Source organism: Mercenaria mercenaria, chromosome 15 (assembly GCF_021730395.1).
Source record: "Mercenaria mercenaria strain notata chromosome 15, MADL_Memer_1, whole genome shotgun sequence".
NCBI lineage: Eukaryota > Metazoa > Mollusca > Bivalvia > Venerida > Veneridae > Mercenaria > Mercenaria mercenaria.
In genome coordinates, this window is record NC_069375.1 from 16,589,371 (window position 1) to 16,602,196 (window position 12,826).

Consider the following 12,826-nt stretch of genomic DNA (forward strand, 5'->3'; position numbering starts at 1 on the left):
ATCCTTCCATTCTTGTTGCATGAATTATGAATCACCCCTTTCTAATATCTTCTATTCTTGTTGCATAGATTATGAGTCATCCCTTTCTAATATCCCTCCATTCTTGTTGCAGGAATTATGAGTCACCCCTTTCTAATATCCTTCCATTTTTGCTGCAGAAATTTTGAGTCACCCCTTTCTAATATCCCTCTATTCTTGCTGCAAGAATTAAGTCACCCCTTTCTAATATCCCTCTATTCTTGCAGTAAGAATTAAGTCACCCCTTTCTAATATCCCTCTATTCTTGCTGCAAGAATTAAGTCACCCCTTTCTAATATCCCTTCATTCTTGCTGCAAGAATTAAGTCACCCCTTTCTAATATCCCTCCATTCTTGTTGCATGAATTGTGAATCACCTTTAATATTCCTCCATTTTCGCTGCATGAATTACGAGTCCTTTCTAATATCCCTCCATTCTTGCAGTAAGAATTAAGTCACCCCTTTCTAATATCCCTTCATTCTTGCTGCAAGAATTAAGTCAACCCTTTCTAATATCCCTCCATTTTTGCTGCATGAATTATGAGTCACCCCTTTCTAATATCCATCCAAAGGCAACAGACTCACTTTCAATTTCACATGCCAAGACAGTGGGTGGACAACGGTTGACAACATCGCAGTTTGTGTGGTCTAAGGGACTTTTTAAGAGGTCACATGACAAACTAGGCCGTTAAATCATTTGATTGAATGTTTTTCTTGTCTCCAGATACAGAAATGTAGCTTAAAATTGTTCGTTGTTGATCAAAATGATGTTTTTGCAGGAAAATCTTCTATTTGGGTACAGAAGAGAAATGAATGATTCGTACTCAGTTACGGTCGTCCCATACACGCATTTCTCCAAAAATTTTCGTAACGCCACCCATTGTCGTTCTATACAATTTTTTGGCGTAACATTAGGGTTTTAAATTTCTAAACAATTTCTTGCAATATCCGGCTCCCGGCACAGGACAGATCTAGCTGCAGGAATTATGAAATCATGACTTTCTAATATCCATTTTTGCTGCAGGAATTTTGAGTCACCCCTTTCTAATATCCATTTTTGCTGCAGGAACATGAGTCACCCCTTTCTAATATCCATTTTTGCTGCGTGATTTATGAGTCACCCCTTTCTAATATCCATTTTTGCTGCGTGATTTATGAGTCACCCCTTTCTAATATCCATTTTTGCTGCGTGAATTATGAGTTACCCCTTTCTAATATCCATTTTTGTTGCGTGAATTGTGAGTCATGCCTTTCTAAAATCCCTTTTTGCTGCAGGAATTATGTGTCACCCCTTTCTAATATCCATTTTTGCTGCAGGAATTATGAATCACCCCTTTCTAATATCCCCCCAATTTTTGCTGCGTGAATTATGAGTCACCCCTTTCTAATATCCCTATCTCCACATTAGATGACACAGCATAAAGATCAACAGCTTTCCTATAATGACAAGTCAATTAGTAGCTTGAAATCATCATTTATTTATAACAAAGTCAAGATCAAAGTTCTGACAGTAAATCAATAAGACAATACAATATTTTTAACATTAATAGTTCTAATACAGACTAGTTAATTATCAACACTAATAAAACACAGGAAATAATTAATAACATTTTTGTTGAGGAAAGAGTAAAAATAAAATGTCACATTATTCTTTTATATTCATATTTGAAGTAGTAGCCTTTGATATAACTAAAACACATACAATCTATCTCTGTGTTGAAATGCTCTGTGAATGAATGAAATTGATCACATATTAACAAGACTAGCCCACTCAGCACATACCTTGGGTAAATACACAAAAATCTTCCAAATGAAATTATTGTTGTCTTCTACATTTTTAAACCTGATTATTTAAAAATATATCAATAAAAGAACATCAAAATATGATCCAAAAGGAAACACTCTATTCAAAACATGTATGATACCAGCTTCGAAATAATCAAATTGTTTTGTATATCTGTACTTTTTCAACAATCAAAAGACAGATTGAAACAAGAGCTGTCAGTTGACAGCGCGCTTGACTATTCTCAGTGCTTGATAGTATAATATAAGCTATGAGTAAAAGTTTAACCTTACAATAAGCATATTCTAAGTCGAAAAGGGGCCATAATTCAGTCAAAATGCTTGATAGAGTTGCCTCCTCCTTTTTACAGACTAGGGTCATGATGGTAAATAAGTATGCAAAATATGAAAGCAATATCTCAATGGACTTTGAAAATATTTGGGGTGGTACGCAAACTTTAACATCACATAACATATTCTAAGTCAAAAAGGGGCCCATAAATTTAGTCAAAATGCTTGATAGAGTTATTTTCTCCTGTTTACAGACTGGGGTCATGATGGTAAAAAAGTATTCAAAATATGAAAGCAATATCTCAATGGACTTTGAAAATATTTGGGGTGGTACGCAAACTTTAACATTACAATAAGCATATTCTAAGTGGAAAAGGAGCCATAATTCAGTCAAAATGCTCGATAGAGTTGTCTGCTCCTGCTTACTGACTGGGGTCATGATGGTAAACAAGTATGCAAAATATGAAAGCAATATCTCAATGGACTTTGAAAATATTTGGGGTGGTACGCAAACTTTAACATTACAATAAGCATATTCTAAGTCGAAAAAGAGCCATAATTCAATCAAAATGCTCGACAGAGTTGTTTGCTCCTGTTTACTGACTGGGGTCATGATGGTAAACAAGTATGCAAAATATGAAAGCAATATCTCAATGGACTTTGAAAATATTTGGGGTGGTACGCAAACTTTTACATTTGTGTGACGCTAACACTGACACGCAAACGCCAGGGCGAGTAGGATAGCTCCCCTATTCTTCGAATAGTTGAGCTAAAAAACAACACTTTATAGAAAGGAAACTCGTTATTCCATCTGCAATTTCTGGCCGTGTCTTTATTTCATAGTAAATAAAATACAGAGTCCAAGTATGTTTACATCAGAAACTTGAGACTATTTGTTTTAACAATCTGTCAGTGTATTTTTCTTTACCAAATCAGGACTGGTCAGCCCGGTGTCAGTATAATGTGACTGGGTGGGGTATCATGTCATATGTCTATGGCCTGAATTCCATTGAGGCAGTACTATAAAGTTGGGCATTGTGCTCACTGATACAAGTAGACACTGTCATTTATAAGACTGAAAAATTGTTGAAAAGATGTTAAACCTGTACACACACATTTACCAAATCGGGGGTGGTGGTGGGACTGGTGTACACATATGCTAAACACTTCCTATCATTGCAATCTATCTATGAATCATGTTATGATGAAGTCAAAGTTACTAATTATTAAACAGACTAAACTATGACAATGAACAGACAGACACTAGAAAGCTTATTTTGAACTATCTCAGGATACTGCAGACTTAGGTAATTTGTTTGTTTATAATACAACTACAGGTATCAACTTTTCATTTTAGCAAACACCAAATTTCTATATATAATCTCACAAGCATGACAGTTTTTTTTCACCCTGCTTGAAAAAAAGTGTTCTGAATTATGAAATCACAGTTGAAATAAACTAAATACAACATTTCATTTTACACTGCCATCGATGCAAAATAGCTACCATTCTGATCAAACATTGAAATGGTTGTAAGTTTCTTATTTTTGAGACAATTCTGACAACTTTTGACAGCCTTAAATAATTTATGAAGACTTACTAGGAACAATTATTAACATAATAATGTTACATTTCCTTTTAACCATACACATACTTGTAAAATTAACAAGAGCAATTTTTGTAACAATTTCTGGCATTTTTCGGACTAAAACTTAACAAAAAGTTAAATATTTGACTAAAACAGATGAAGAAACATAAAGAAAAAATAATTTTTGTATAATACAAAATTAGCTTGTGTATTGCACTACAGAGAAACTAATTATACAATAATGAGGTATATTTAACGAAACAAAGAAAATGCTGTGTACTATAAAATGGAAAGGAACATGTATATAAACAATTATATATAGAAACTGAACAACTTGCTTTCATTTGTTGAGAAACATTGTTTCAAATATTGTTATTACGCAATAATCGGCCAAAAGCTATGTGGCAACTTTATTTTATAAACAACGTCATAAACCTAATGCCTCTTACTTCATCACCAAATTCGACTGCGATGAAATTCTTTGAAAAAAAAGAAAAACAATGAAAAGACTGAGTTCCACATTTACAACAATATTGAACATCTTACAGTGTAAGTAATACAAATTATCTAAAAGTGTGCTATGACACAGTTTCTGCAAATAAAAGTACCAGATATACAATCTGTCTCCTAGACAGGGAGCATAAATAATGTAAGATAACGCAATAATAATCTTCTAAATGATTGCTATACACATCTGGCATCACAGATATACCATGCATTGTACTTCATTTCAGTAACTCAAGTGTATACTCATTGTGTCTTTTTTGACACCAAACATTTTTCCTAAAGTAAATTAAGCATATACACATTATGTCTTGCTGACACATAAAAATAAATACTGTATCAAACAGCTTTCTGTAGAATTCTAGCTGGAAAATGATCTTTTTCTGGTTACCTCCCTTTAGCTGAAAATGTGTTTTAATGTGTTGCTGCACATAATAAAAGAATATGAACAAAAAAAAATGTTTATTTAACTTTATTTATTTATTTATTTTGTTGGGTTTAATGTTGAACTGACACTATTATAGGTCAAATGGTGACTTTCCATCTTTGATGGTGGAGGTAGACCCTAGTTGCTCCACTGTGCATTATTTCATCACAGGCGGGCACCTGGGTAGAACCAGCAACCTTCTGTAAGCAAGCTGGATGGCTTCCTAACATGAAGACTTCAACACCCCAAGTGAGGCTCTAACCCACATTGATGAAGGGGCAAGTGATTTGAAGTCAGTGACCATAACCACTCGGCCATGGAGTCCCCTCTTATTTAACTTTAAGCCAGTCTTTGCAGGAAAATGAGGGTAAGAATATCATAATATAATTATTAGACATAGGATACAGACTGGCTCATACAGTGTACAATGTAGTTATAATAGATTCTAACACGACCCAATTTGTTTTCCCATTAGACAAAGAAGGCTGATAATTGTGTATTATTATACAACAATTCATTCTTCTGACATTAAATAAGTCATCGCATCTAACAGCATAGCGGCGCGATGGAAAAGAAACCAACAGAAAATATGTAAATTTTTTATGGATGTTGTCAAAGCTGTACATAATAATCCTTCATATTGTGTTATATATATCAAACAGTGATCTACTCTTGAAAATCACTGTTTGTCCTTTAAATGCATATTATTATATCACAAGGGCACAATTCCTTCACATCTAAACTCCAAACAATGATTTTATTCAATGACAAATCACTGTTTGGGATATATTATTTCTTAAACAGACAAACATAGTCTAGGAGATAGTGTAATGTAAAAATAACAAAAAGCTTTGAAAGAAAGATTTTGGTATATACATATATTAGATTTATCATTAAACGTACATACCTGCTAGGTTAAACAAGCACCCTATTTTACTCCCACTCATAAACTAATGGTTATTACAAATGCATATCAAGAGTTCCTACATATATGCAAATAAATAAAACATCAAAACTTTGAAAATATGTAAAATACACACGTCAGAAAATAAGCAAAACTGCACAGAAATTTCTATGTTCTATTGCAGAATTCATTAAATATTTAATTTATATTTTCATTACAGAGCTTGCACCTGTACATGGTGGAACATCTATACATATCAGTATCATGTTTCAATTTCAACTTATAAGAGAAACAAAAATAATAGATGAGCAAGGCTGTCTGTTATAAAGCAGTATACATACACGGATGCTCAACTAACCAATTCTTAACCTTTAGCCTGCTATATTTCTAAAATGGACTGGTCCATCGTTCAATTTGGGCAATACCATTTATTATTTGAAAGGGTTTACTGACTAAATAGTGAACAGTGCAGACCATGATCAGCCTGCACATCTGTGCAGAGACCTGCAGGCTGATCTTGGTTTGCACTGTTGCAAAGGCAAAATCACTTGCTGTCAGCTAAGCAGGCTAAAGGTTAATTCAACATACCAAATGACAGATTATTCTTTAAACTATAACAATGAATCAGTAATTCCTTTATTTCATTATTCATTTTAGTGCAATAATGCATTATCTTTTTAAATCAAATAAAATTAAATCAAATCTTTGTAGTAATTTAGGCCTCTGGCCCATACTCCAATAGTAATATGCATGTATATAATCATTATGTACAAACATAAAACATGTACAAATGTATAAGAGATGTCCAAGTTAATGTTAACTTTTTATATCATTCAGGTCAATAAAAAGCATTTGTTTCACAGAAAATAGGTTCGTATAATTTTATATACTGGTCAAGACTACAGACATTTCTTTTAAGCAATGATGATATTATCTTACAACACTTTATACAAAATAATATTTTTCTTGTTTTTTCTTAATAGATTTTACACAATGAAAATCTGTGTAGATTTCTAGCTAAAATAACAACATGATTCATTATAAAAGAAAACTAACATGCCCTCCTGAACTGTAAATGTTTGATTCTATTAATATAAATACAATTTATAAATAAATAATATCTAAATTTCCACATATCAAAATCTTGCAGAAAAACAAACACATTGTCTGAGCGTGTAACAAATCTTGAGCCTTCAATCAATTACTTATTTTATAGTGCAACCTCCTTTTTGTTAATCAATATTTTAAAACTGAATTTGGTGACTAGATCACTACTGGCGAATGTTAACATTGTACTGAAAACAACCAGTCAGATGCTGGGTTTTGCAGACTGGTTTCAAAACATGTTTTGTAACCTACTAATGTAATGAGCTTTAGTGTTCCATATAAAGCAGGTGAATGTATAATCTTCATAATGCACTTGATTCTTACAGTGAGCTGTTCTTGGAAGCTTGAAAATGAGCAAAATACCCTATAGGCCAAAACAAACAAGTTTGGAATCATCCCATAGTCTTTGATTAACCAAGGGTAGGTTAAATAAATTCTTTGTGTGAGCATGAAATTTCATGGTTCTGAATAATACAGCTCCTTGTAGGGAAATAAATATCTGAAGATATGAAAAAATGGGACTTTTTTTTCTTCGGAATTTGATTTCATGGAGTGACATCAGCACAAAATCCATCAAAATTACTTGCCCATGAATAGTACCAAGTAGCAGTAAATTAGTAGATACGGTCAACAAATGGTCATTGAAATGATCAAACATAAATTCAGCAGTGTTATTCCAGGGTCCTTTTTCCACCCAAGATTAGAGATAATTGTATTTTTTCTCTGTATCGTGACTTTGCTCATGGAAACATAAATTCTAGATAGCCTATGCAGGCCAAGACTTTGAGCAAATATGATATAGAGTCATCAATAATACACAGTATCTAGTTTGTCCTGAACTGAAACCAGTGTACCTGTGTCAATCAATTCTCAAGGGAAACTATTCAGGTGTGTATACAGTTCAAACAATGATAAGGTTGATGAGAACACTGCCATACTTTTATCAGTATTGACTTTGTTTCACCTGTTATTTACCTTATTCAAGGGTCATTATAAGACTATCTAGTACAATAAAAGCTTGATGACTGTCAATTCATTGTAAAATTATAAGTCAATTAAATAATATCATATTACAGTTTATTCTGCTCTCTTAACCCCTTACCCTGCTAAATTTCTATAATGAACTAGCCGATCTTTCAATATGGATAGTACCATTAACTGATAAAAGGAGTGCTTCCCTAAAAGACACTGAATGAATAGCGCACAGTGCAGATCAAGATCAGACTGCTCAGATGTGCAGGCTGATCATGATCTACACTGGTTGCAAAGGCAGAATCAATTGTGTCCAGCATGATGCAGGTTAATTGTGCTACAATATATATCTCAGCAGTTAACCTGTGAAACATCCGAACAAACCGCCTAAGTAAGAAATAAAGTTAAGTCAGAATGCTACTGGTACAGAAAATTTAAGACATTTAAGTGCTTTGCTATCTATAAAAACTTCTGAGTTGAAAATGCTTTTAACTTGATAGTCTTCATACTACGGTTTTGACTGTTTTATCCAACTTCTAGTTTCAATGATAATAAAACTATAGTAGTCGCAAGAAACACTGCAAGAAAGATTGAAGTGTTAATAATTTTCTAACTTATATAAAGAACTGTATTCTGTGTGTATTACTGTATGTCTTAAAGCAGTGTCATTAATTTTGCGTTTCAAACAAATAAAATTCTTTAATTAAAGTCTGAAATTAAGTAAGACTATGTTTTGTATTGAAATGACACTTCCTTCATGTTTAGCAGTGTAAGGGTAGGTCATTTCACCTCTAACCTCCACAGTACAGTTTGTATCAATGAAAGTGATATCTGACCAAAGCTTCTTTTAGAGCGTCAGTTCTGGTCTGAGTTTTAGAAAGTGTTATTGTCACTGGCTGTTTCTATTTTCTCTAAAACTGATGTAAAATATATATGCTGAAGCACCATGGCACTGACTGTCTTATTGTACTATTTGTTTGTTCTTAGTGCATATACATGTATTGGAGTTGAGAAGGTAAGTATACTGACATTAATCTTAAACAAGAATTTACAGATGCTATAAAACATAACAACTACCTGGCATAAACTGATGTTTTGTTCACCTCTGACGTGTTAAACATTCTTGTATGTGTAACCAGTCAGGGAGAGGCAGACAGAAAGTAGGAAAAATTTTCATTGTACAGAACAGGGTGGTGGCACAGAAATACAGCCAGCTGTTAAATGCACCATGTATTTTATATATATATATATAAACAGTACACATGTATCAATATAATTCATTTCAATAAGTATGATTATAGGCTCAGTATAACGGTAGTGGGCTCTTAATGATAATCCTCAAATTTTGTCTTCTCTATTTGAGCCGCACCATGAGAAAACCAACATAGTGCATTTGCGACCAGCATGGATCCAGACCAGCCTGCACATCTGCGCAGTCCGGTCAGGATCCATACTGTTCGCTAACAGTTTCTCTAATTGCAATAGGCTTTGAAAGCGAACAGCATGGATCCTGACCAGACTGCGCAGTCTGGTCTGGATCCATGCTGGTTGCAAATGCACTATGTTGGTTTTCCCATGGTGTGGCTCATTTCTGATTTCTGCATTCTCCAATTTTTATGAAAAGTCTTGTTCACATTGAGCTAGATTTCTGCCTGAAGAAATGTCAACCGGGAATAATTATCACACAGAAATTGACGAGAGTCATTACAAGCCCAATTCCTTAAATGGTTATCAGTCTAGGACTGTAGCTGTAGATACATTTTTATTTTAATAAGTTTTATACAGCTTCACTTCTACCTCAATACATTATAGTTCCTATCAATAGCTAAAATAATGTAATTTATGAACCATTCTTTCCTTTAAGTAGTTATTAAGTGCTCTTAACTTCATATATATACTAAATATTCCCGAATTCATCCTTGTTACCCTGTGTAAAGCATTTTACCCCTCAACGGGATATTCAAGTATCTTATTTTCACTTATGATTATTAATTGCATCTCGGTAATATCGAAGCACAATAAATAGTAATTGAGATTTTAAATTAATACAAATGCAGACAAATATGGCTTGATTAATTACGCATTTACAATTACATTACACACAAATATAACACAAGTATCACCAAAATCAAATGCTCTTGTAGATGATGTAAGCAATGACACTGCTAAAATAACTTCATTTTATCACTTGCACTATTCTTCAATTTTCCATATCTTCTCAGTATCTCCTCTTTACCACCTCCTCTCCCAGCAGTTTTGTTATAACTGTTCCAACTCCTATTTCTAATCTTGTATGCTTGAATGAGCAAGTCACATGTAAAAATGAGTGAACTTTGGTGTCTTTTAAAGTATTTTCTGCACCATTTTCTGCTTGGGTCCAATTTGCTGGACCCTCACATATCACAATGTATATTTTCAACTTCTACATGTATATCTGTAGGTGTTGTCATGAACATAAAAGCACATTTTTACAACCATGATGGTGATGATGATGATGATGATTGATGATGATGATGATGATAATGATGATGATGGTCTAGCTATCCTCAGGAGTGGATATTTCTATACTGCAATCAGAGTGGTAGTCATCACCCTGTAAATAGAACAGAGAAATAGAGAATAATAGGTTAGTGCCGTAGATGAGAAAGTTTATCTGGCGAGGTGGAGGAGGTTATCGGGATGACAACAATATCGATCGTAAGGTCACATGATCAACTGACCGTATATCACTGGTCACATGATCAACTGACTGTATATCAAAAAAGATATACGGCACCCTGATATCGGGTCAAAAATACTGCAAGTGACAGGATAAATATACAAGGTGTACTCAATTCAAGAATATTGCACATATTTGGAGAATTCATGTTTTAAACCTGCGAAGTATATGACAGTAGCAAAATATAATTAAACAAAGGGTTTAAATAAAACAAAATACCGTAGATACCCATGTATAATGCGCAGTTTTTTGACCCCCGGAGCCACTCCCGAAGGTGGGTGCACATAATACACAGGTATAGACAATTTTCCAACTTCAAAACAAGTTTGTTACCGATGTTCGCCATTTTGGTAAATGGAAACTACTCCCCGTGCTTACTGTCACCGCTAAAATCTAAGATTGCCGTTAAAAGATCAAATGGTTTATTTTTCTTTCAAACAAAGTTAATTTCATATAAATTTAAAAGTATTTTGATGAAAGAAATGTTAATAAATCACAAAAATTATGATACTAATTAGCAGACATCCCAACTTTTTCTGAATGCCAAATGGGAGTACTTGCTTTCCAAAGTTGGAGACTGAGGTGATCAAGTGGGAGATTTTATACCGCGGTAATTATGTTCATGATAACGAAGCTTTTAACAAATCTAATGATAATATAAACTTATTTGCCCTTATAAAATCACTTGTCTTAAAAAATTCACTTGTCTATATCTTATTACTCATGCATTTTTAATGTTTTGGAACAATAATACATGAAGCCTTCTGTGCAAAATTAAATAGTTATGGCACTTTAAGCAGTATGTCTAAATTCAAAACACCACTGAGAATTAAACCTGCACTTTTATTTCTTTTGTTGGAAAGAAGACTCCCCAGGTGAATTTTACATGGCAAACAGTGCAGCTGTTAGAACTGCAAAAAACAAAATGTATATAGCTAAAAGAAAAAAGTTCAAGCAATAGAAAATTTACTGTTTGATTCTCATCCCTGTCAAACAGTATTTAAAACCCCTCGCTCAAATACTTTTATTGATCAAAATCCTGTTATCCAAAATTGAATGTCCGGGTATTGTTACACTTTCGTAGATTTGCCTAAATCTCCAGTTAAAAGGATGTGTTTGAAAAATTGTTATGATGCAAAGACAGTTTAACAGCATTTGATGGTAAGTGATATTAAAATTTACCATGACATTTCCTCTTGTCAAAATGATTTGAAGAGAAATGTTTTTTAAAACCTCCCTTACAGAAGCAAGCCTCTGTGGCGTACATGCTGCGTATTTGCTGTGTATATGCCGCGAACACAGTAGTACACCAGAGGAGTACATTTTACATACACCGCATGCCGCGTACATGCCGCATACTATTTCAAAGAGTACACAGCATGTACGCAGGAGTTTACTAGTACACTTCAAGTACGCAGCACAGACTCGGAAAATTTAAGGAGTACACTGCATGTACGCAGGAGGGACTTGTACAAGAAAATAGTACACTGCATGTACACCACAGATACTTTGAAATTTGTGCAGGTCACTTCATATATGCGGGATGGACTTGTACAATTTCTTTTGGCATTTATACTTATTTTTTTTTTATAAGTTAAAGTCTGAAGAATACCATATACCCGGGAGGAACTTGTTCATTTTCTTTTGGTGTTTATACTTAGAATATTTTTAGGTAAAAGTCTTAAGTACACTTCATGCAGGAAGGATTTGTACATTTTTTTTTTGGAAGCAAGAACTTGATTTCCGAGTAACTTTTATCTTAATAGCATAGAATAGTTCAGATTATTCTGAACAATGAAAATTTGCCAAACTATTTGCAATGTTCATTTGTGATACATCTAAGTGATTTCTGAGATGCACCTTGCATGAATTGTAAAGTAACACCTGTATATGCAATTATAATGAAAAACTGAGCAGTGAGCTGTGTCTTACCCATGCTCCTCAGCATTTATTGCAGATTTGCCATATGCTTTAAGTGCACTTGTTACTCTTGATGTCCAAAGTCAAATTATGGTACATTTTAGGTCACTATTTAAAACTGTTAATTTAAAACTAAATAATGGTATTTTTGAGCATTATGAATTTTGTTTGATTTAGAAAAGGCTGCACATGCACAGTAAAACCTGTTCACAGCAGTTTCGCCACAAGAGTACATAGCATGTACGCCACAGGAGTATACAGCAGGAGTACACAGCATGTATGCCGCAGGAGTACACAGCATGTACACCGCAGGAGTACACAGCATGTACGTCGCAGGGGTAGTACACCGCAGGCTCATTTGCATGTGAAAAGTGTATGTGCTGCGTACATGCTACATACTATTTCTCTGGTGTACTTCCTGCGTACTAGATTCCTCCAGCGTACATCCTGTGTACTATGTAGTCCACAGCATGTATGCAGCAAGTAGTACGCGGCAGAGCTCATTTGCATGTTAAAAGTGTACTACAAACGTACTATCGGTGTATGTGCAGTGTATATCCTGCGTACTATTTAAAGCCCTTGATTTCAATACACA

General features: G+C 34.0%; 1 protein-coding gene across 5 annotated transcripts in view; it reads right to left on the reverse strand.

Moving 5' to 3' along the window:
• Window positions 1-1,475: 1,475 nt before the first annotated feature.
• LOC123545749 (uncharacterized) overlaps window positions 1,476-12,826 on the reverse strand; it is a 97,509-nt gene continuing 86,158 nt past the window's right edge. For all 5 annotated transcript variants that reach the window (XM_045332059.2, XM_045332085.2, XM_045332073.2 and 2 more), the window contains one exon: window positions 1,476-10,185. In XM_045332059.2, the coding sequence (XP_045187994.1) occupies window positions 10,129-10,185 (57 nt within the window). In that variant the 3' untranslated portion in view covers window positions 1,476-10,128. The remainder of the gene's footprint in view (window positions 10,186-12,826) is intronic.